The sequence below is a fragment of the Narcine bancroftii genome, chromosome 5 (genome assembly GCF_036971445.1).
Source record: "Narcine bancroftii isolate sNarBan1 chromosome 5, sNarBan1.hap1, whole genome shotgun sequence".
Lineage (NCBI taxonomy): Eukaryota > Metazoa > Chordata > Chondrichthyes > Torpediniformes > Narcinidae > Narcine > Narcine bancroftii.
The window spans coordinates 173,446,299-173,469,897 of NC_091473.1; the positions used below are offsets into that span (position 1 = coordinate 173,446,299).

The window sequence follows — 23,599 nt, forward strand, 5'->3', positions numbered from 1 at the left end:
GCAATACCAAAGGTATTGCACTAACTGCTCGTTATTTTAAACTATTCATTGAAAGTGTTTCTCTTCCCTTTTTAGGTTTTGGCTTTGACAGTTGGAAACAAACCAAGCTTAAAAAACCCCTACCCTGCAGTGGAGCCAGCTGTTGTCAAATTTATTTGCTGTCCTCCTTCAAGGCTGACATTGGCTCCTGTGTACCTGAGTTCTCAGTTGGACGTATCATGTCCTTTGCTTCAACAGAACAAGCAAGTCGTACGTTTAATACAAGTTCTAAAATTGTGAAATTAAATTTCCCGACCGGCTTAATTTTTTATGGCAAAATTGCAAGATGATTTCTTATCTTTGAACATGTGCTTTAAATCTTTTGGACAGCTTTTGTAGTTCCTTCTATAATTTTTTTTTTGAGAAATTGTTTTTTTTGTGCGAATAGTACCACATCTCTTTCAGGTTCCTGTGTCAAACTATCGGAATCCAATCCTTACTTTAGAAGCATACGACCAGCAAGGACGTAAATTTGACAACTTTTCTTCCCTTAATATATTCTGGGAATCATCAAGACTTTCCTTAGCCAGTATTGAACTGGACATGCCTATGCAAATGAATTTGAAAGATCATGGAAATGGACAAAAGAAGCAACATGGTATTGTTAATGTATAAATAAATTGCTTTACAATACAAATATTAAAGGGATTGTTTATCCTCACTATATGGACTTCATTCTTTTAAGGTTTGCAAACTTTACTAGTGCATCACGAATCTGGAACCACTTCTGTCTCAGCAACTGCAATAGGCTACCAGCAGGAAGATCTCATCGCATCTAAAGTTAAACCCAGGGTACGTCACTAGTTTCACTCAAATGACAGGATGTCCTCTGGTTACGATGGGGTTCCATTCCTGAGAAAGGTTTGGGAACTAAACGGTTTCAAATCAGAAACAAATGAAAACAATGCGTGGGAGAGGATTACAGAAAGAGCCGGGTTGGGAGAATAAGCAGGCGCAGGACGAGCAGCCACCGGCTGGCCTCGAAACCTCTAAGTGAACGAGCGAGTGAGTCTGCTCAGCTCATCCCAAGGTGCAGTGGGGGGGATCAGAGTGAAAGGAGGGAAGGGGACAGTGGAGATAGAAGGCACATTAAAATGCCCCATTCCCACCCATTGCTCTGTGGCAACCAGCAAATACATCCCTACCCATCTTGCTTATCTCCTAAAAACTTGTTTGTAGGCATGAATGAGGTGCCAATCAGTTGGGTGCTACGTACCTGGGCAAGACTTGTAAAGTATGCAAATTTATTGAAGAGTGGTTTACACAAAAGCTGATTCATCTATGGGGAAAAAAAAAGTAGTTTTAATCTTAATGCTTGGTTGTAATCTAATTAAAGGTGAATAATAGCCATTCTGTCTTTGGTTCTCCTTTTCAACAGTATGATCCATTACTACCTGTGTCGGCAACAATTGAATTGTTGCTTGTAGAAGATGTTAAAGTCGTTCCAGAAAATATTACCATTTACAACCATCCAAATGTTAAGGTAGACATATATCAAATATTTGGGGTACATGTTTAAAGAGGGTCTATTTGTAAAAAACTTAATGAAGTTGAAAGTTTTATTTGTGTTCAAAAGGCAGAACTTTCACTTAAGGAAGGATCAGGATACTTTTACATTAATGCAAGTTCAACAGATTTGGCAAAGATTGCCTATCAGGACGCTGAGAACATTGCTCAAGTAAGTCTTTTTCCTTAATGCTATGGGGAATCTTTGATTACAATAGAATTAAGCTATCCCATGGTCTTTAAACAGTGGGTAACTGAAAATGGTATTTGGAGTTGGTAAAGTCTTTCATAGCTTTGTATAATTTAAGAATATTAAAGTGTCTTTAACTGAAAATGTAGTTAATTATGATATCTAAACAGGTACACTTAGAAGCCCTATACCAAGAAGGTATTAAACAAATTTTCTTTTGTGCAGGTTTGGCCAATTCATCCGGGAATTTTAACCATTTTGGTCCATGATTTGTGTCTGGCTTTTCCAGGACCTGCTAAAGCTGAAGTGCACATATCTGATATTTCAGAGTTATATGTACGGGTTGTGGACAAGGCAAGTCTAACAAAGATTTGTATTTTACTTGAAGGTGCAGATGGATATAATAACAAATAGGATTAATTCTCATAAATGAATTTTTGAATCTTAAAAGCAAAGAAGTTGAGTTTTAATTAGTACTATATAATGATGAAAACAAATGGTGAAAGTTTGGATACCACAATGGAGACAATTTTTATGGATGTTAACAGGATGATAACAGTCCTAGGCCGAGAGAAACTCTAGTGATTGAAGACTAGTTCTACTGGGACAGAGAAGCTAACAGAAGATCTAATAAATAATTTTTAAAAGTAGCGAGTGTTTAATTGGAATGGGTTTATTTTAATATATGCAAATAAAATTGAAACCTTTTCTGTGTTAATTAATTGGAGGTAGCAAAGGAATATTTTTTTCCCCCTCCAGTGGAGGTGTTTGTCAGTTTAACACTGTTTCATTGTGTGAGGGAAGATTGAGGGAATGTTTTCTTCACTGTGTTTGAACACAAAATGTGTTAACGCAGTGAATAATTAAGACATGAGTTGCTTTTACAAAGGGAAACTGGATTCATCAAGCAGGGCAAGATGGGGAGGTTATGGGGCAAAGATGGAAAATTGATATGGACATGATGGGCTCTATTATGTTTAGGACTTTATTCTTATAAAATATGACCTTATTCTTGTATCGGGCGGGGCAAGGGGTGGAAAAGGTCTGGGGGGGGGATTTTTAAAAAAAACAGACTCTGGATGTTATACTGGTGTTGGAAGAGATTGCATTGTATGTTTGAATTTACACAAGTCTGCAGTCAAAAAAAAATGATGTTCGTTAATTTTTCACTGTTTAGAATGTGCATTTGCACATTTAGAAAAATATAGAATGGAGGCATTCTGTATACGTGGCCAGTGTTTAGTTGCATTTGCCTATAGATTTTAGTCTTTGAAGCCCATTGTCTAACTTGTTACATAAAAAAAAATTATTATAACTATGCCATTACATGAAGTAGAACCACTTTACTGAAGGGAAAGAGTATGGGAGCAGGAAACAAGAAGAAACACTTGTACAGGTGTCTGTGAAAGATAGCTGCTTGGCTGTAGTGACATGGAAAATGGAGACTAGGATGAACTTTGAGGGATGCCATATTTATCAGCATATAAGATGACTGATGTATAAGATGATCCTCAGAATTTCCACTTAAAATGTTGGGTTTGAGCTATTCTAGCCGTCTAGAACTATCCCAAGTCTGGGACTTACTGCTGAGAGCTTACTGCCCCAATAGTCCATTACCAACCATCCCACTAACCAGTGGAGTGATGCTGTCGCAATATTTTTAAAAACAAGATACCCAGTAAAGATTTACATTTTATAAGCATTTATTAAAATAAACCACCATCAGCTCCTTTAAGAAGCTGTTTGAATCCTGTACAGAGCCAACAGCAGTTAGAATGGGCAGATGGACCCTGTGTGGGAGCCCTGAGAATTAGCTGTTCGTTTGCTGGTTTTGCTGTGCTGTTATTTTAAGATATGTTAGACAGATTTATAATAGATTTTTATTGTTTTTAATATGACATTACTATTAGTCCAGCTTTCCAAACCTAAGTTTCAGTAGAAAAATATTTATTGATAGGTCTAGGAGTTATGCAAGTGTTTTTTATGTATCGCTGTGGGGAACACTCTAAACCACAGGGTGTTACAGTTCAGATTTTATACTTGGTGTATAAAGCAACCCCTGGTTTTGGGGTAACATTTTTAAAGTTCAAATATCATCTTGTACGCCAACAAGATGTAGACCTTTCAGAGCAGCAAATGAAGAAGGCCCCAACTGGTCAAAATAACAAATGTGTATGATAGGTTTGTATATATTTACTGGAAATCCACAGCTTCTCAAAATGTTTACATTTGTGAAAATATTTGGTATTAAAATAACTTCATCTTCCACAGGTGGAAATTTTAAAAACCATTAAAGCTTATGTACGTGTTCTGGATTATTCAAAAAAACCCTTCTTGTCCAAATATTTCCCATTCATGAAGTTGAAACTGAAAACAGCTTCTCAAATTCTTTCTTTGGAGTAAGTAACATTTTTTTTTGACTTAGATGCATCTTTTTCAAACAACCAGAATTGAAAACCAGGTTCTGCTCTAGTAATAGATTTGCTCATGGTGCGTGTTCATTTTTCATCATTAATGCTTGAAATTAATTTTCAACACTGATTCTACCCCACACCCCCACCAAATCCCACTCTTACCAAACATATTTTTGCTTTAGGCCACTCGATGAAATCCTTGATGATTACACTGTTAGCTTTACTGTTAAAGGTATGGCTATTGGACAAACTAGCTTGACAGCAACTGTTGTAACCAAAGATGGAAAAAAACTAAGTTCTGCACCTCAGCAAATTGAAGTAAGTTTGAGCATGTTTCTTCAGTTCCTATAATTGATAAATCTTGTAGTGTCATACAGGTGCCTAACCGTTTATTCGGAATTGCCAGGACCGGGCACCTGTCGTCGTTTGGAATCTTCTGGATTTCAGAATCATTTTGATTTGGGTCCCTTTAAGCAAATGCCTCGCACCTAGGCCCTGTCATCTGTTGTGCCCCTTCGCACCCCCCTCCCCCCCCACCTATCTGGCCATCCATCCATTGGGCTGACCGCCAGGGCCGATGCCAGACTATTTTGTGCCCTCGACCAGGTTGAATGCAGTGGGGGGGTGGGGGGGGTGGTGGGTGGCTGATCGGTGGTGCGACATGCAGAGTACAGGAGGCTCTTGACCAGTGCGTCAGTCAGGTGGAGGTCAGAGGCGACAGGGTGGCCTGGGACCTCAGCCAAAAAGGTGGCCAACATCAGCTGCTCGGAGCCAGTGGCCAAGCAGGGCAGAAGGCTGGACACAAGGTGCAGCCCTAAGGCATACCCCAACTTCGCAACATTGTCCTTCCTCCATCCAATCTCTCTCTCTCTCTTCCCCCTCCCACCCCCATCTAACACCCAATGCGGCAGCAGGGGTGCAGTGCTGCTGAGCCTGGAGTTTACAGAGTGACAGCTCAATGCAGGAGTAGTGGCCATCTTCCTTACCCATAATCCTTCATGTAGTTGGAACCACTGCCAACACCAGTTGCATGGGGGATTATGGGTAAGGAAGATGGCCATTCCTCCCACATTGAGCCATCTGCCGCCTGCTTCTCCCCCACTGGGCACTAGGGGGCTGAGAGTCACCTTTCCACCAAAGGTAGGAGAAGGTGCCCACGGGGTCTGGGGGGTCTCCCTTTGAAAATGAAAAATTTATTACGGGAAATTAATGTTACTTGTGTGTAAAGTTATCTACCAAAAAAAGTACCAGTTTTTTGCAGGTTGCTGGTTTTCTGAATTCCTGATAAAAGGTTAGACGCCTGTATTATAAACCAAAGAACTGTCATACATAAAATCTAATATTCTAAATATTAAAGATTAGGCAGAAGGGTTCAAATATGGCACCATGTGTAAGGAGTTTGTACATTCTCCACATGTCCATATTGGATTCATCCGGGTACCTGGTTTCCTGCTTTTAAAGACATATGTGATTTATGGGTTAGTAGGTGTATTTGTGTGGTTATTATCACGCTGTGCCTCTAAATTAAAACTAAACATGGTGTAATTTCCATCTTGCTCAATGAATTTCGTCGTTCAGGTGCTTTGCCATTCGGTGTGGGCGATCATTTCTCTCCATTTATCATGGTCTCTAACCCTCCGAATTGTAGTCACCTCCCCTGTTTTTAACCATGAATCTGTATTTGGAATTGATTTGTTTCTCTTCTGCAGGTGTTCCATCCTTTCCGATTGATTCCAAGAAAAGTAACACTCATTGTGGGAGCATTGATGCAGGTAGGTTGTGATCGCAAGTACTTGGAACAGAAGCATCTTGAAACATTTTAACTTTAGATTCCGGGCACAGAATAATAAAAGTTACAAAATGTTTCCATCAGAATATTTTAAAGAAAGTCACCAATGTTCTGTGTTGTAGATTACTTCTGAAGGTGGTCCCCAGCCTCAGTCCAACATCCTGTTTTCCATTAGTGATAAAAATCTTGCTACAGTGAATAACATTGGACATGTGAAGGGGCTTGCCATTGGAAGTGGGAAAGTGACAGGCGTGGTCCAAGTCATTGACGCTGAAAGTGGCAGTGTGGTGGTGATTTCTCGGGTAAGTCTTAAGGAACTAAAATCTGATGTGATGGTTCATGCATTAATGATATCAATGATAGTTTTAGTGAGAGGGATCTCTCAGGATGTTTCTACTGAAATTCCTCAGACACCCACACTGCTATTGTTCCACAGAGAAATTGGGTGATGTAAATTCTATCCTTGGGTTAATCCTGTTTTTGAAAAGGGAATTTTTAAAAGTTAATATCGATTGACACCTGCATGCAATGTGCCTTTTCGTTAAAACTGCACAGCAAAATCCACGCAATATAGATATTCACAAATCACATACATTTAATTAACTTTGAAGTCTTACTGTTATTAAATCAATTGGAAGAAATGCGCCATTTTATCTTTTTCTTTGTTCAGTAATTTTCTGGATCTACTTTCTTCAGATTCTTTTCTGAACTATTACGGGTTGCTAGGGCTTTAAAACAAAAAGTTTCTCCAACTTTTCCTCGAATTTGTATCCTTTTGCACACTGAGGTTAGCATTGTTTCTCAGTAACCAGAAGTAATGACCAGGCAACCAATTCATTATCAGTTTGCACTCCATTTTAAGACATCATTTATCTTGTGCAGTTTTGCTGATTGCTCCACATTGGTTAGATGTGCCACAATCTTGTCTCTAAGGGCTCCTGGGTCTTTTATTTTCTCCCAGCAACATTCTTGGCAATTGCTTCATCCTTTATGGAGTGCGTCCATTTCTTCCTTGCTTGGAATATTTGAATTGCATTTGGTTCTATCTGCATACATGGACTCTATTTCATGAGCATTCTTTTTAGATTTCTGTGTTTCTCCTTAGTTTAATATTCCTATAAATTTACTTTGAGCTTCTGATCCAGATCTTAATAATGTTCGATCACGACTATTTCTTGTGGTGCTTACTCAGTTTTCCCTCTTTCCAACTTCACCTTAATTCCCCTAAATGTTGTTGTTTATCACTGTAGCATAATACTTTTAGCAAGAAGAGTATTTAACTCCAGATAAACCACTTCTATCCCAGAATGCCTTGAGACACCCACAGGACAATGTTGAGGCAAATTTAAGAAGAACACAAAATTAACCAGGCATTTTCTACAAACCCATTAACTCACACAGCTACCTCAACGACACGTCTTCTTATCCTGTCCCCTGTAATGATTCCATTCCTTTCTAACAATTCCTCCGTCCCTCTCACATCTGCTCGCATGAGATCATTAGGAGATATCCTCCAGCTTTAGAAAAATGGCTTCCCTCTACCACCATCAACTCTGGCCCTCATCCACATATCCTCCTTTCCTGCACATCTGCTCTGATTCCCCTCTGCCCCAACATGCAACAAGGACAGGATTCCCCCTTACCCTTGCTTACCACCCCACAGCTTCCATATCCAACGTCCTCTGTCATGGATAAAAATTTCACAAGCATTCCAACATAATATTCCTTTTGCTTACTCCTCTTTGATTGCAATAATAACCACCTCACAACAAAAGCTAATGAGCTTCCTGATTACTTGATATACTTGTACATTGCATATTTCATATGAAGCTTGATTAAGAATACTTTAGCATTTATGTGATCTGAAGGAAATGAGTCACAAAAGGTGGATTTAATAATATATCGGCTTCTATATAATTATTTTGGGAAATTGAACAATAGTTTGACTAGAGCAACATACCAAAAAATCCAGAGATCTTTCTTCTAAGTAATATAAGAAGTAAAGAACTGGGCCTCAAATTGGATGAAGCACAAAAAAGATTTATTATGATAGCCTTAGCTGTAGCAAAAAAATGTATAATGTCAACCTGGAAATCAGAAGAGAGCCTGAGAGTACAGCAATGGTACATAGAAATGAATAAATGTATTCCATTGGAAAAAATAACATATAATTTAAAAAATAAAGTCACATTATTTGAACAAATATGGGAACAGTACATGGAACACAACAGAGAGGACCTACCGCGAACCTCTATCCCCTAAAATTATAGAATGGGAAGAAGACGAAATGAACTGACCCAGTGTGTAAAAGTAGATGACACAATTTTCTTGTTTATTTTCATTGTGTGATGACATTGTTTAATGGGTTTAATGTATTGTATATGTTGAACATTTAGTGGGTGGGAAGGGAGGGGGGAAAAAGGGGAGAAAATGACACTGTATATTCAAGAGGGAAATGTTTGTGTGTATTTTGGTTAATATGGTTCATAGTGTGAAAAATAAATAAAAAATTAGAAAAGCAATAGTTTGACTAGCAAGGGACTGCTGCACCCACGTAGTATTCAGTTCAGAATGTACTGTTTCTTTCAGGAATTAACAGGAGAGACGTATAACATGGCCTACTTGAATCAAGGGTGGAAATGGCCTTTTCTATCGTTTGTCATCCTTTCTCTTTGTCAGAATATGCAGAGCATTTTGACTTGATCGCTTTATTTATGTTAATTTTAGTTGCAATTAATCCATTGCTCTAATAATACAAGGTTCCCATTCTGGATTTTGTGTTTGTCAGTTTTTCTCTTATTTAGGTTTATCCTTCTTGACAAAGTGCATTTTCACATGTCCCATGCTTGCTATTGGGCATCTTATTTGGGCGTTCTTTTCAGTCTCTACAATTTCACACCTAGATCAATCAGTCAACTCATCCATTTCTCCTTTCCATTTAATGTAGTAGAAGCAGTAGCACATCTCATCGCCCGGGACACACTCCTCTCAAATAAGAGAAATGGGATGTGACTGTTCACCTGGCCATCTTGTTAAAACAGTTTTAGTATTCCATTGATCAAGCAATCAATTGTATGGATTTCTTCCTTTACCTTTTTTCCTTCCAAAACAAATGTCCCAGACTGGCAAATACTTTTTTTTCCAAGAATCAGAAAAAAGGTTTCAAAGGTTAATTTACTGTTGCATCATAATAAATTAAAAATATAATAGGCATGATATACTTAAACCTTTGTCTGCCGCAAGGCAAGCAAAGAGTCACCATGAGCTTTGCCTGGTGCCCCTAGCGAAAGGAGAAAGAGAAGCAAAAGAGAATCCCTTCAGAGACAGTGTCCGTAGATTCACCTCCAGCGCTTCTGCAGCCACACAAACTACAGTCCAAACCATTGGCAACCCGAGCTTCAGTTCCCAACTTCCAATGCGATCAAGAAACCTTCAGAGCCAGAGGTCCTTCAGGGGTCCTTCTTGCCCTCCGCACCCACTCGATACCTGGTTCCCATGAGCCAATCTCTAGCAGCTCACAGACTGTGTAGGTCTTTCAACCACAACTTTCACATTTTGATGCAGTTGTAATTATGTTTTTGCGTAGTTTTCTCAGTTTCCCCTTCAAAACATTACATGTAACAAATTCTTGCCTATTTTGGCAGGAGACATTCACCCTGATTGCTTCTATTTCCAATTACCCTTGGAGCCAATCCAGGATTTATCTTCTAACATTTAAAAACAAAGTAGGGGCATGATGACGTGGGGTTAGACTGATAATCTGCTCGCCTGAGAAGAAGTTGAGAAAAAGTGACAAAAATGTTATAAAAGTTACAGAAAATATATGAAAATATCGTCTGAAGACTTGTAGAAGACATTAATAATGCCACCAAAGAAGGATAAAGGACTTACTACTGTTCAAGAAACAGAGCAAGAAACTGAACAAGAAAAAGAAGAGAGGCCGACCTTGAGAAAGGATCCTGGAGCTGTTCGCCAGGTAATATCCAAAGGAGAGAGGCCAGAAGCCGGGGAGACCTTGGACACTGCTGCACTAGGTCTCCTCCAACAATGGCTGCCGACATTGGGTGAAAAGATGATTCTGTGCATGTGCAACTCTTCATGCATGCGCAGAGCACCAAAAAAAAGAAGGAAATTTAAAAAAAGATTCCAGACACCCACAGCTCCAGCGATCAAGAAGAGGACCTGGAAAAGCAAAGGAAAGAACAAGAATGATCTACAATCAAGAAAAAAGGTGCAGAAGCTTCTTATCTTCTGGTGAATTAAAGCAAATATTAGACTTTTTTCGACAATCCATGGAAGTTTTAACTGATGAAGTCAGGAAGAATGGTGATAAGATGGAAAGATTAATGCAACAGGTGGACACTAGATTTGAAATAGTGGATGGAAAAATTAAAGGGAATGAATTTGAGATTCAAAATTTGAAAGATCATGATCAGTTAATGCAAAAGATGGACGTTTGGGAAAGTTTCAGTAGACAGAACAATATCTCGATTGTTGGACTTAAAGAAGGGGACGAAGGTCAAGACTTGAAAAAATTTCTGCAACGGTGGACACCGGAATCTTTGGGACAGGCTGCATTTCAAGGGGATTTGGAGATAGAATGACCCCATAGGGCACTGAGACCTAAGCCTCAGCCTGACCAAAGGTCCCATCCAATACTTGTCAGATTCCTTCAATATGAAGTAAGAGAGAAGATATTGGAGCTGGCAACGAAACAAGCTAAAGAGAGACAATCACCTTTGATTTATAACGGAAATAAGATTTTCTTTTATCCAGGCATAAGTTTTGATTTGTTAAAAAAGAAAAGTTTAACCCGGTTAAAGATGTATTGATAGAAAATAGGCTCTGCCTTTGTTTTCAGATATCCAGCTGTTTTGAAAGTATTCATCCCGGGAGGGAGGAATAGAGTTTTTGACTGAGTCTAATGAAGCAAAGATATATGCCAATTCATTGCTTGCTAAAGATCAGCAGATGGTTGTAAACACCCAAATATATTATATAACTGAGAGGTTTTGCTATAACTGAAAATACATCATGTTTTGAGAGGGTTAAAAAGGGAAGGAAGGTTTAACCTATACTGGGCATGATCTGATATACTGGATAAGATTAATAGATTAAAAGGTAGAATGTTAAGTTTATCATAAGGGATGGTATGATGTTCTGAATGAGTTAGTGGGGAATGTGATGCTGACCACTACACTGTCATGGACACTAATGTGACTAGCTTTGCATCCTGTATAGATCAGGGTGATAGAGGCACCTTAACATCACATGACTCTGGGGTTTTCCTTATCTTTCTTATCTTTTCTTTTTTTGGTTTCTAGCTTGGACTGTTTATAGTTGGAAGATATTAATTGGAGAGGGATTGGGAGATGGAGGAGGATGCTGAAGGGATATAAGTTTTAAGATGGATGTCTAATGGCAGGGAAATTGTCATTTATCAGTATTAATATTGATGGAATTCAGAATCTGATAAAGAGAAAAAGGTTATTGAATTATATGGGGGAAAAAAAACTAATGTAGATGTGGCTTTTGTACAAGAAGTTCAATAAACAGAAATAGAGCATATGAAATTAAAGAGAGATTAGGTGGGGGAGGTATTCTCTTCATTTAATTCTAAAGCTAGAGGAGTAGCGATATTAATAAAAAGTTTACCAATTGAAATATTGGATGAAATGACTGATAATGTGGGATGATACATTGTAAAATATATTCTGAATGTTGGACTTTGACTATATATGCAATGAATGTTGAGAATGGAAAATTTATACTTGAAATTTTTATGCAGTTAGCTAATGCAAAAGATTCCAAATTGGATAGATCAGGAGGAATCATGGTTAAAAATAAGGTGATAAAGGATGTGGAAAAACTTTATGAATGAAATGAAATTTGTGGATAGTTGGAGGAAGATGCATCCTGATACTGGGGATTATTCATTTTATTCTTATAGACATAAGACTTATTCCCATATAGATAAGTTGTTAATCGCCTCTCAACTCCAGACAAGAGTTCATAGTATTGAATATCAAGCAAGGATATTGTCTGACCATTCACCTTTAGTTCTGTCAATTTTACTGGAGGAGGAGGTTATAGATGAAGGGTTTAATGCAGCACTGTTGAAAAGGAAAGATTTCTCTGACTTTATAAGGCATCAGATAAAACTTTTTATGGACCTGAATGAACATTCTGTAACTAATAAGTTCGTGGTATGGGATTCTTTGAAGGCTTATTTAAAGGGACAAATAATAAGTTATACGACTAAGGTTAAAAAAAATATATATGTCTAAAGTTAATTCTTTGGAAAAGGAGATAATAAAGATAGAAAAAGAATTACAAAATTGAGGGAATGATGAACAAAGGAAAATGTTGGATTTAAAGAAATTGAAGCTTAATAAATTACAAACATATAGAGTAGAGAGAGATACAAGACGGACCTGACAAAAATACACTGAAACCTCGTTAGAATGCAATTTGTTAATCCATGGAATTGCTTATAGCGCGGGTGTCTGTGGACCCCAAACATTGATTTTAGGATGCCAAGCTAACAGTGGCTAATAGCCACAAACTCAAAAATGGACTAGTATGACATGTTTACAAGATGTGTTAGTTAATATGTGGAGTTTAAAGGTCTTATTATAGGGTTGGAGTCACAGTATTCTGTTTTCCTGCTTCCTGAATCATGACATCTATGCATCTGTTCCGCGACTCGGGTATGAAATCTTGGACCCTAAACTACCGCGTTCTAATGAGGTTTTACTGTATTATGAATTGGGAGATAGAGCACAAAAAGTTTTAGCAAGGCAATTGAAGACTGAACAAATATCGAACAATAGTAGCCAAAAAAAGAAGATTTGGGTCATCTTGCTTATAAAAAAAAAAAAGGTATTAACGATGTGTTTATAAAATTTTAAAGAAATTATACAAATTGGAATCTTTCAAAGATGGGGATAAAATATTTGTCCAAAATTACTTTACTACAGTTAAGCATAGTAGAGAAGATAGAATTAACAAATTATATGATATATTGATGTCCTTTCAAAATAATAAGGCTCCGGAGAGGATGATTTCTCTCCAGAGTTTTACAAAGAATTTTAAAAGTTATTAATTCTGATATTTATGGAGTTGTTAGATCAAATGGAAGATCTTTGGGACTTCCCTGAGTCATTTAAAACTGCCTTAATAACAATTATTCCAAAACCAAGGGAAGGACCATTTGGTTCCATATTCATATAGACCAATTTCGTAATTGAATACTGCTTAAAAAATTTTCTCCAAATTAATAGCTAATAGAATAGCTAAATGTTTGCCTAAATTGATTAATATGGATCAAACAGGTTTTATTAAAAACAGAAGATCAGCTGATAATATAGTTAGATTTTTAGGTTTAATAGATAGATATGCCTCAGAAAAGAAAAGTACTATCAGTGGCCTTAGCTTTAGTTGCAGTAAAGGTGTTTCATAGATTAGAATAGGACTATTTATTTAAAGTACTCAAGGTTTTTGGGATTCCAACAAGCTTTATAAATTGGATAAAAGCATTATATAATTCACCAAAGGCTAAAGTGATTACAAATAGGCAAATATCAAAATCTTTTTTTTTGTTGGAAAGATCATCTTGAGAAAGATGTCCTTTATCTCCTTTTTTTCTTTGCATTATCTATAGAACCTTTAGCTGAGGTGATTAGAAGTGATAATGAGATTGAGGGCTTTAAGATACATGATAAAGAACACAAAATTAGTCTTTTTGCAGATGATGTAAAACTATAATCTTATAAACCATGCAAGTTCATTAAGAAAAGTAAATGATCGATTGGCGGAGTACGGGTTAGTATCAGCTTACAAAGTAAATATTGATAAAAGTGAAGTGATGCCAATGATTGAGACTGATTATGTTCAAGTTAAGAAAAGGACAAAATTTAAATGGCAGACTTGTGCATTTAAATATTTGGGAATTAATATTAATAAGAATTTGAATAATTTGTTTAAATTAAATTACATTCCATTATTGAGGAATATTAAAGAAGATTTATTAAGATGGAAAGATTTGCCAATTTATTTAATAGTAAGAGTTAATTGTGTGAAGATGAATATCTTTCTAACAATACAATACCTTTTTCAATCTTTACCAATTTTTGTACCAATAATATTTTTTTCAGGATTTAAATAGAAGTGTAAGAAGATTTATTTGTAGATTTAAAATGCCTCAAACTTGGATTGCCATATTTTAAAAATTATTATAAAGCGGCTCAACTTAGATTTTTGTCCTCTTGTTATCAGACCGATGAAAAGTTTGCATGAGTGCAAATTGAAATGAATAAAATAAGAAAAAGTAATTCTGAACATATTTTATATAAATGGCATGAGGTGATATTAAAAAGAAAATCTGAAAAATCAATTTTGAAGCATGTACTTAAAGTATGGAATGGAGAACATATTGAAAGAGGAACGAAGAATTATCAGTTGGCTAAAATCAAAATCTTTCAATTCCTTTTATGGTTGATAACCGTTATTTCGATGTTTGGTATAATTGTGGAATAAAAAAATAAGGGATTGCTTCTTGATCTATTTTCTCGACTTTTGATCAATTGAAAGATAAGTATAAAATTCCACATAACACTTTTTTCTTATCAACTTAAATCATATTTTTTTTAAAAATTAGGGAGGAATTTTAAATTGCCAGAACAAAGTCCATTTGAATACCTAATAATGGATGTGTTTATTGAAAGATTTATAACTAATATATATATTAAATTACAAGATACTACTCGGAAAAAGGATTTATTTAAATCTACCATAAATATGCATGTATAATGCATTTTGAGTATAATGTGACCCCCCCCCCAATTTTTGCGGGGAAAAAGGGTGAAAAATGTTACCCCTGTGTATAATATGACCCCCCCTCCCCTCGTCTGGGCGATTCACGCTGCTGTCTCTCTCCCCCTTGCCCGCCCGATTTGCGCTGCCATAAATATGCATGTATAATGCAACCCCCTACTTTGAGCTCAAATTTTGGTACAAAATATTTTGCATTATACACTCATATTTATGGTAAATCTAGATGGGAGAAAGATTTAAATATACAGATTCACGAAGAAGTAGGGTCCGTGTATAAAAGTAGATGACACAGTTTTCTTGTTTATTTTCATTGTGTGATGACTTTATTGGTTTTATTGTATATGTTGAACGTTTAATGGGTTTGGAGGGAGGTGAGAAGGTAGGGGGGAAAAAAGGGGAGAAAATGCCACTGTGTATATTTAAGAGGGAAATGTTTGTATATATTTTGATTGATATGGTTCACAGTATGAAAGATAAATTTATTTTTAAAAAAAGTAGGGTCAAAATTATATTGTGAAAGCGTAACTAATACAATTAATGTTAGATATCAAATTGTACAATTTAATTTTTTTTTACATCAAATGTATTATACTCCAATTGGGACAAGTTTTGAAGATGAGAATTTTGAAAGATCCCAGAGTGTTTTTATTGGGAGATATTTCCCAATTAAAGTTAGATATTTATCGGAAGTTTTTAAATGTAGCAATAGCAAAGAAATCTCGCTGTTACATGGAAATCTGGTGATATTGTGGGGATGAATAGAAGGCGAATGGAATTATTAAATAGTACACCATTGGAGAGGATAACGTATAATTTACAAAATCAACCAGAAAAATTTGATAAGAATTGGAATCCCTATATGGATTTTATTGCTACAACTTTACCTATGGCGTCCACCACGCCCCACCCCCCAATCCAACTCACCCTAATTAGTTATGGTTTAAGATTGTTATGTAAACTGCAATTAATTGATTATAAGATATAGGTTATTAGACGGGCTTTTTCTTTCTTTATTTTCATACTTTTTTGGAGAGGGAAGGGGTGGGTAGGGGGAGAGAAAATATATAAAAATTGTATTTTTTTTATCTTTTTCATGTTATGAAAATGAAAAATAAAATTTAAAAAAAAACAAAGAATTGGGCGGCACGGTTGACGTTGTGGTTAGCGCAAAGCCTTTGCAGCAAATCCTGTGCAGTCTGTAAGGAGTTTGTACATTCTTCCAGTGCCTGCATGGGTTTTTCCCCAGGGGTTGTAGATTAATTGGGTGCGATTGGCTGGCACGGATTTGTGGGCCAAAATGGCCTGTTACCATGCTTGTCTAAATTTAAATTCTTTAATAAGTTTGAATCAGACGCACCGGTTGATCAAAATATATTAAATTAATCAAGTTAACATTGGAGTTTGTCAGTGTTGACCTCTTACCATAACCAGCATCTGTCATTTGGAATCAGCTTTCCTCAGGACATTGGCAATCCTATCACTTGGTTGTAAAGTTGAAAGTTCAACACTGCTGCAGACTTAAGCACTTAATCTCAGATGACAATGCGGTAAAATCCTTCCCTGCCAGAGATGTCGCCTTTTGAATGAGATGTTAATTTGACATGCTGTCTTCAAGCTTGAGCAATACTTGTTTTGCTGCTTATGTGGCAGAGTAACGAAGACACAAGTCAACGTCTTGTGCAAATGTCTGTACTGAGTTGGCTCAAATACCAGCAAATGTAGGTGAAAGTCTATCTTACCTTGCACAAATAATCCCTTGAGTGCAAATTTGGGTGAAAAGTAGCTGGAGAGTTTGACCATCATTTTGATACAATTTTTATCAGGCCCTAACTGCTGCTTTTAACTGGGAAACAATGACTATGATTCAGAAGTACTTGTTTTGCCAAGAGTCTCTTTCAACATGATAGATGCTACGCCGACATTTCAAGTTAAGTCGAGTTTAAGTTTGTGCCTGAATCTGTTGGCATTGGACTCTCTAAATAGATGTCTACGATCTTTTGAGTGTCATTGTAGCAGCTCAGATTATTTGCAACCTTTTTCAGGAATACTGGCAAGTTATTGGCAGGCGCACCTATAAATCTGTAAATAAGAGTTGTTTCCTTAAGTTGGATATGCTTTCCTTACCTTGGATAAACCTTGTAATTTAAAATCAGATTTGTCTAAACCTGACCAATTTACAAAACTCCTTATTCAAATCCTTAAGCAAGAACACAATTGCAAAATTATCCTTTTCTGACTGGTTATTTTTAACTTGAATCTTTTGTTCCACTCCTCATTACAGTTGTAAAATTGCTACAATTTCATAACTTGAGTATGATAAATAAGACTGAGGTTTATATTAGCCAATTACTTCCTGCATTTTGACATTGGATGCACACTAATACAATTAAACCCCTGGTATCCACCTATGGGGATTGATAGATGCCAGATAAGTGTACTTTCCGGTTGCTTGAGACTTGCTCTTTCAATGCTGAACTAATACACCTGCATTAAGAATAATGGTTAGTGTAGTGGTTAGCAATGCTGTTACAGCGCCAGTGATCGGAACCAGAGTTCGAATCCAGCGTCGTCTGTAAAGAGTTTGAATGCTCTCCCCATGTCTGCGTGGGTTTTCCCCTGTGACTCTAGTTTCCTCTCAACATTCAAAACTTACGGGGGCTGTAGGTTAATTGGGTGGCACAGACTCATGGGTTGAAAGAGCGTAATACTGTGCTATATGTCTAAATTTAATATTTTATATATCAGTTTAAAAGAAAAAATTCCAAAATATTATGCTGTACTTGGACTGAACAAACTTCACTTGCATAAATGCATAAACAAAACACTTTTCTTTATTTTCAGTCATATTCTTTGAAAACATTCCACCTCCTCCAAGAGCTGTCTGAAGATGAACATTTACATTATAAATAATTAACCCCCTGCCACCCCCCCCCCCCATTACAATAAAGCCTCTGACTGGGGTTACTCTTGCTAAGCAGGGATAAGGAGTCACTAAGATTACCCCAACGGTGAGTGGCATCCACCAACTCTTCATCCTGGGTGATTCCATTTTATTCAAAAACAACTTTATTTAAACAGCTGCTATGACCCTAGCATGACCAAGGCACTCAGCTGGCTGAATATTTGCATCCATCTTCACCAAAGGTTTATGTTATTTCAGAGAACATTTACTTTTACAATGTTACTAGTTGCTGCAGAGAAATGGATCAGAGGTCAATCCACAAGACCATAAGGGTGACAGAGAGGATCACCAGAGTCTCCCTCCCCTGCTCCCCCCCAGTTGACACGAGCTCCCAGGATCAGTCCAAAGAGGACGTGCAAAATCATTGAGGACCCCTTCCACCCTGCATACAGCATCTTTCAGCCGCTTCTGTCAGGAAAGAGATACAGGAGTACCAGAGTCAGAACCATCAGGGTGAGGAACAACGGGCAATGAGAATGCCGAATGACCAAAGGAACTGCTCACACTGACCATCCACGACTCTCAATTTTACGAAACAATAATTATTTATTTGTACGTTGGAATACTTGTCCAGTATATGTATTGTCTGTCTGTGGATTATGTCTGCGTGTTTTGCAGGTCTGGAGAATGCTGTTTCGTCGGTTTGTACTTGTGTAATCAGATGGCAATAAACTTGAACTTTAAACTTGTGTCTTTTTACCCATTTATTTAATTCATATTTATTTTTAATTATTAAAATTTATTTTCCTCAATTTTTTTTGACAGCTGCTGGAGGCTGCTAATTGCTTGAATTCTGGATACCAGGGGTTTTACTATACCCAGTATACTATACTCTGAGATAAATTCTTGTTTTTAAATCGAAGCTTGTCATGAAGATGAATTGTTCAGAATGCATTTTTGAAATTAAACAGGTCCTTCCCAAGTCCTAAATGTATGTCGTGCAGAAATTAATGCAGCAAAAGGACAGGTGGAATAGGGCAAATTATTCGCCTTCCTGGTTGTACAAATACTGTATATAAGATGCCTTTGTTTGATTTAAGGATGAAGTTGATGTGGAAGTTATTCAGCTTAAAGCTGTGAGAATCCGTGCACCCATTACAAGAATGAAGACTGGCACTTGGGTAATTTTATATTATTGAAATTTTTTGTTGTTGTCAGGATTCTTGACTATTTTCGATTATCCTTTTTTATTTAAAGATAGTATTTTTTTGTATTAGCAAAGATCATAAATTCAGGATAATTAAAGCATATTTTTTCAGTATGTACACTGTTTTGAATTGCTTATCTACATTAAAAATATCTTTCACTTGTAGATGCCAATCTATGTCATGGGAATTACTAGCCATCAAACACCATTTGCATTTGGCAATGCAGTACCAGGACTGACATTTCATTGGTCTGTCACTCAAAGGGACATCATTGACCTTGGTACAAGACATTCTGAGGTACACTGAGCTGCTGGGATTCTAAATCTCTTTTTTTAAACTTCCATATAATATCCATGAATAAAGTAGCAAAATAGCTGATTGACTGTATATACAACCTTAAGGAAATAGATTTCCATCATTAAAAATATTTTAATTTTTTAAAAATTTGTGCTGAGGTTTCTTCTGCATTTTCTATTTTAAGGCATCTCTTCACCTTCCAGTATGCAACAACTTTGCAATGAATGTGTATGGTCGTATAAAAGGCAGAACTGGACTGAAAGTTGTGGTAAAAGCCATAGATCCAGCAGCTGAGCAGTTTGAGAACAATGTCAGGGAATTGTCAGATGAAGTACAAATTCAGGTATGGCTTCCAAACCTTTTTTTTCTTTAATAATATCACTGCTGTGTAGTATCATGCCGTTTTGGGAATGAAGGAAGGGTATAATATCTGAGATGAATGGTAATAAAATGCAAGTAACATTATTATCCTATGCATGAGAGAAAATTGTCAGAAAGCTGCAACTCGCAATCAGTATAAGGAGCCAGACAGGAGTTGCATTCATGAGTGAAACATGATCAAAACCAGCCATGTGAGAATCCTGCCATTGATTATTAAAATTTGCGAGGAAAAGGAGAAAGGTTTATTGCCTACTGTATTTATATCCTTGCCCTGATTAAGATGCCATTGGAAGCATCTTGCAGTATGTATTTTTTAATCTCTTAATTTGTTCTTTAATTGTTGAAGAAATTTTTCCCAGCAACCAAATCACAGTCATCTCCACTCACTAATCTCAGCATGCAATGATCAAATGGAAACATTTGGTTTGGATGTTGGTTCTAAGCAGCTAGGAAGCACAGTCATTGATCTTATTGAACAGTCGGTCATGCTAAAGAATTTGCAGATAGCAAACCAGGAATTACAAAGTAAAATTACTACAATTCTTTTTATGATTAGAGCATGAACTTAAAGTACAACTGAATTTTAAGAAATAGCTGTTTTTAAATACATAGTAAATGTATGAATTATTTACAATCCCTATATATATGCATATATATAATATATATATATAAATTGTTTATCCTTTAGGTGTTTGAAAAGCTATGGTTGTCCAACCATAAAGTTGAAGCACAACAGATATTAATGTCGCCAAACTCTTTCTTGAAACTTCAAACAAATCGGTAAGTTTTGAGATTTAACAAACAATTTGCATTTGGGTCTTGCAAAACTTAAGCACTTCCATTTAGATTTTCTGAGAAACTAAAATTAGAGTGAGAATCTGACTATTTTTGTTCACGAACAATACTTGATGGTGGTGCTTTGAATTTGGGTGCTGACAAGCTGTTGAAAGCACCCTGAAATTTTCTTTACTAAGTTAATGTATATTACCTTTCCTTCTTGTGTTAATATTGGATCCAGATATTCTGGTTGGATATTTTATTTAACCTCCTAACCAAGATACCATTAAATATTGCAAAACATGATTCAAATTATTGAGCCATTTTATTCTACAGAAAGATAAAAATGCAGATGACTATGTCCAGATCAATTTGACAAATAATATACCCAGCAGGCTGATAGAAGCAAGTCTGTTCTTCATTTACCTTGAGCTTTATTATCCAAGTTAAGTCTTCTGTTGCAAATGCTGAACTGCTTTTTAAAATGTCTGATACTCCACTTTATTTCTGAATTGGTCAGGGAAATCAAAGCCTTCCAACACGATGGATATGATGTTTACCTATTAAGATGACACGCCAGCAAATTGGTTGTATTTCATCTTGAAGAATTGGCAGCAAGCCTAGACCACTACCTATTTAATCTTCCTGGCCCTTTGGGAGTCTTTTTCTTTTGAGAAACAGTTAATGTTTCAGGTTTTATCAGATCTTTGGATTTCCCTTTTATTTTAATGTGCAATAATACACAATGCTTTCAAAACATTTCCAAATACTTCATAAGGAAGTTGTGCCAGAATAAGCATTTTACAGTAAAATCCTAAGTCTCCGGCACCTACGAGGGTCAAAATTTTCTGGTTGACTGAGATTCACTCTTCCAATGCCTAATACACCTGCATTAAGAATGCACTGTTTAAAAGACAGTGTAAAATGTACAGTAATTTGAAAAGAAAATCAGTATTCTTGTCTTTAATTATGTAAAGTTCACTTTAATCAAGTAAATTTCCCAAACTTACCAAATTTAAATTTGTTGAAGCCCAGGTCCCTGGTTCTGTAACAGCATTGAGTGAACCATGACACTAACTGTGCCACCATCATAATTCAAACACTCTCCCCATGTGTACAGATAAACCCTTATTCATGTACCTAACACTAATGAAGATATAGACTCCTACTAGGTAAGGATAGGGAGACACTTTGGGAGAGTCACTCCAGCAACAAGCAACGTCAGCCAGCTCTTCATCCTGGGTGCCACTTTTTTTATTCAAGCGCAACTTTATTGGAACTTTGTTTAAACAGCTGATGCGGGCGGGGCATGGCCGGGTGCTCCACTGGCTGAACATTTGTTCCCAAGGTTTGTGAGGTGCTTTGGAGATCATTTACTTTTACAATTTAAAACTTTTATTCAAAACTTTATTCTTATTTAATTTCTATTCATTTATTTCCTCGATGTTTTAGCCTGTTGTTTGAGTTTCCAGTTGATTGAATGCCAGATAAGGAGGATTTTACTGTACATGATTATGAAATATATTTTGAAATGTTAAATGTACTTAAAATAGTAGGCTTAATTTGTAGCCAAAGGGTTAAACTGGAAGAAGTTGTGAAGTACAAAATTGTGAACTGAAAGGTCATTTCCCTGTTTGGGTAGCTAATTTTCTCAAGTACTCTCTCTATATTGAATTTTATTATGCCATTAATTGGGGAGCAGTGTGGGAGTGGGTGGGGTGGGGCGCAATATTGCAAATTGATTTTGTAAACTATCAACAAAATAATGGGATATCATGTAACCTTTGTGATGAAGAAGGAATAGGACTGTATTGTCACAATGAGTTGGTAGCTTTAAACACAATTGTTGAATATAATCCTTAAAAATTATAAATTAGTGGCCTTGTCTTTTAACCAAACCAATTTAATTTCTGTGGTGCATCTTGTACATCCTAAACCGATAGCCATCTAATAGTATTTTACTGGGTGCTGGGATTGAATGTGTGCAGTTGTGATTTTATGTGGGTAGCGAGGGGATATGATGGTTGTAGGTATTCCAGCAAAACTACGGAGACACTTTGTCGTAGAACATACGATTTAGGAGTTGGAGCGGGCCTCTTGCCCTCAGAAACATGCTCCATCATTTGATAAGTTCATGGCTAACCTAACTGTAACCTCAATTGCTCATTTCTGTCAACCAGTGGTAACATTTTGCCCCCCCCTCACCTTGCTTATTAAGTATCTAATTATCTACCTTAATCAAATTATTTCAAACAATGTTCTTTTGAGCATGAGAGTTTCAAATATTACAACCGTCTGAGGGTATTCTTCCCTCATCTGTCTTTAAATGGTTGTCCTTTTAAGCAGCGATCTCAAGTTCTAGGTCTTCTCGTAAGAGGAAATATCCTCTTTAATTTTTAATTTTGAGATATAGCATGATAACAAGCCCTTGAGGCGCACAAGCCTGCACTGCCCAAATATACCCATGTGACTAATTCATCAACTAATCACGTACATTTTTGGAATTTGGGAGGACACCAGAGCACTTGGAGGAAATGCACGCACGCAGATAAATTCCTTACAGACAGCTGAATTCGAACCTAGGTTACTGGCACTGTAATAGCATTGTGCTAACCTCCACACTAACCAGCCACCAAGTCAACGCTCCTCAGGATTTAGTTTTAATGAAGGTCCTTTCTCACTCTTCCGAACTACAACAGATACAAACACTTGCTCATAAGGGAACCTGTCTATTCTCGATATTAACGCAGCAAGTCTTTGAACTCCTTCCAACTCATTAACGTCCTTAAATAAGGAGACCAATACTGTGTGCAGTTTGTAGTTGTCATACAACCAATGATCTCTGTAACTGAAGCAGAACTTCTCTACTTCAGCATTCAATTTCCCCCACACAAAATGATAATATTCTGTTTGCTTTCCTAATTGCTTGCTGTATATGAAGTGGATTCTTTGCAAATAAATACAAATCAGAATTTCAATCATCTATTTTATTTTTCTAGTCAAAACAGACAATTTCAAAAAAATTTCAAAAGAAAAAGTGTATATCATGGCTATTGTGATTTATGGTGTGAAAAATAAAAAATTTTAAAAAAAAACCAGACAATTTCATCATTTTTCCAACTTTGCTCTTCATTTGCCACGTTTTACCACTCATCCTATCTCTGCCCACGGAGGCTTCCTTGTGCCCTTTAGAGAACCTGGTTTCTTGTCTACCTTTTATCATGATAACACAATATCTCGGGGAGAAAAATATCATGGGTA

General features: G+C 36.6%; 1 protein-coding gene across 2 annotated transcripts in view; it reads left to right on the top strand.

The window, feature by feature from the left end:
• The window catches only part of nup210 (nucleoporin 210), a 117,727-nt gene that overhangs the window by 68,522 nt on the left and 25,606 nt on the right, over positions 1-23,599 (top strand). For both annotated transcript variants that reach the window (XM_069939803.1, XM_069939804.1), the window contains 14 exons: positions 76-249; positions 445-637; positions 725-831; positions 1,418-1,522; positions 1,616-1,717; positions 1,961-2,089; positions 4,007-4,134; positions 4,332-4,467; positions 5,859-5,921; positions 6,061-6,240; positions 18,776-18,856; positions 19,049-19,180; positions 19,365-19,523; positions 20,250-20,341. In XM_069939803.1, coding sequence (XP_069795904.1) covers positions 76-249; positions 445-637; positions 725-831; positions 1,418-1,522; positions 1,616-1,717; positions 1,961-2,089; positions 4,007-4,134; positions 4,332-4,467; positions 5,859-5,921; positions 6,061-6,240; positions 18,776-18,856; positions 19,049-19,180; positions 19,365-19,523; positions 20,250-20,341 — 1,781 coding nt within the window. The remainder of the gene's footprint in view (positions 1-75; positions 250-444; positions 638-724; positions 832-1,417; positions 1,523-1,615; positions 1,718-1,960; positions 2,090-4,006; positions 4,135-4,331; positions 4,468-5,858; positions 5,922-6,060; positions 6,241-18,775; positions 18,857-19,048; positions 19,181-19,364; positions 19,524-20,249; positions 20,342-23,599) is intronic.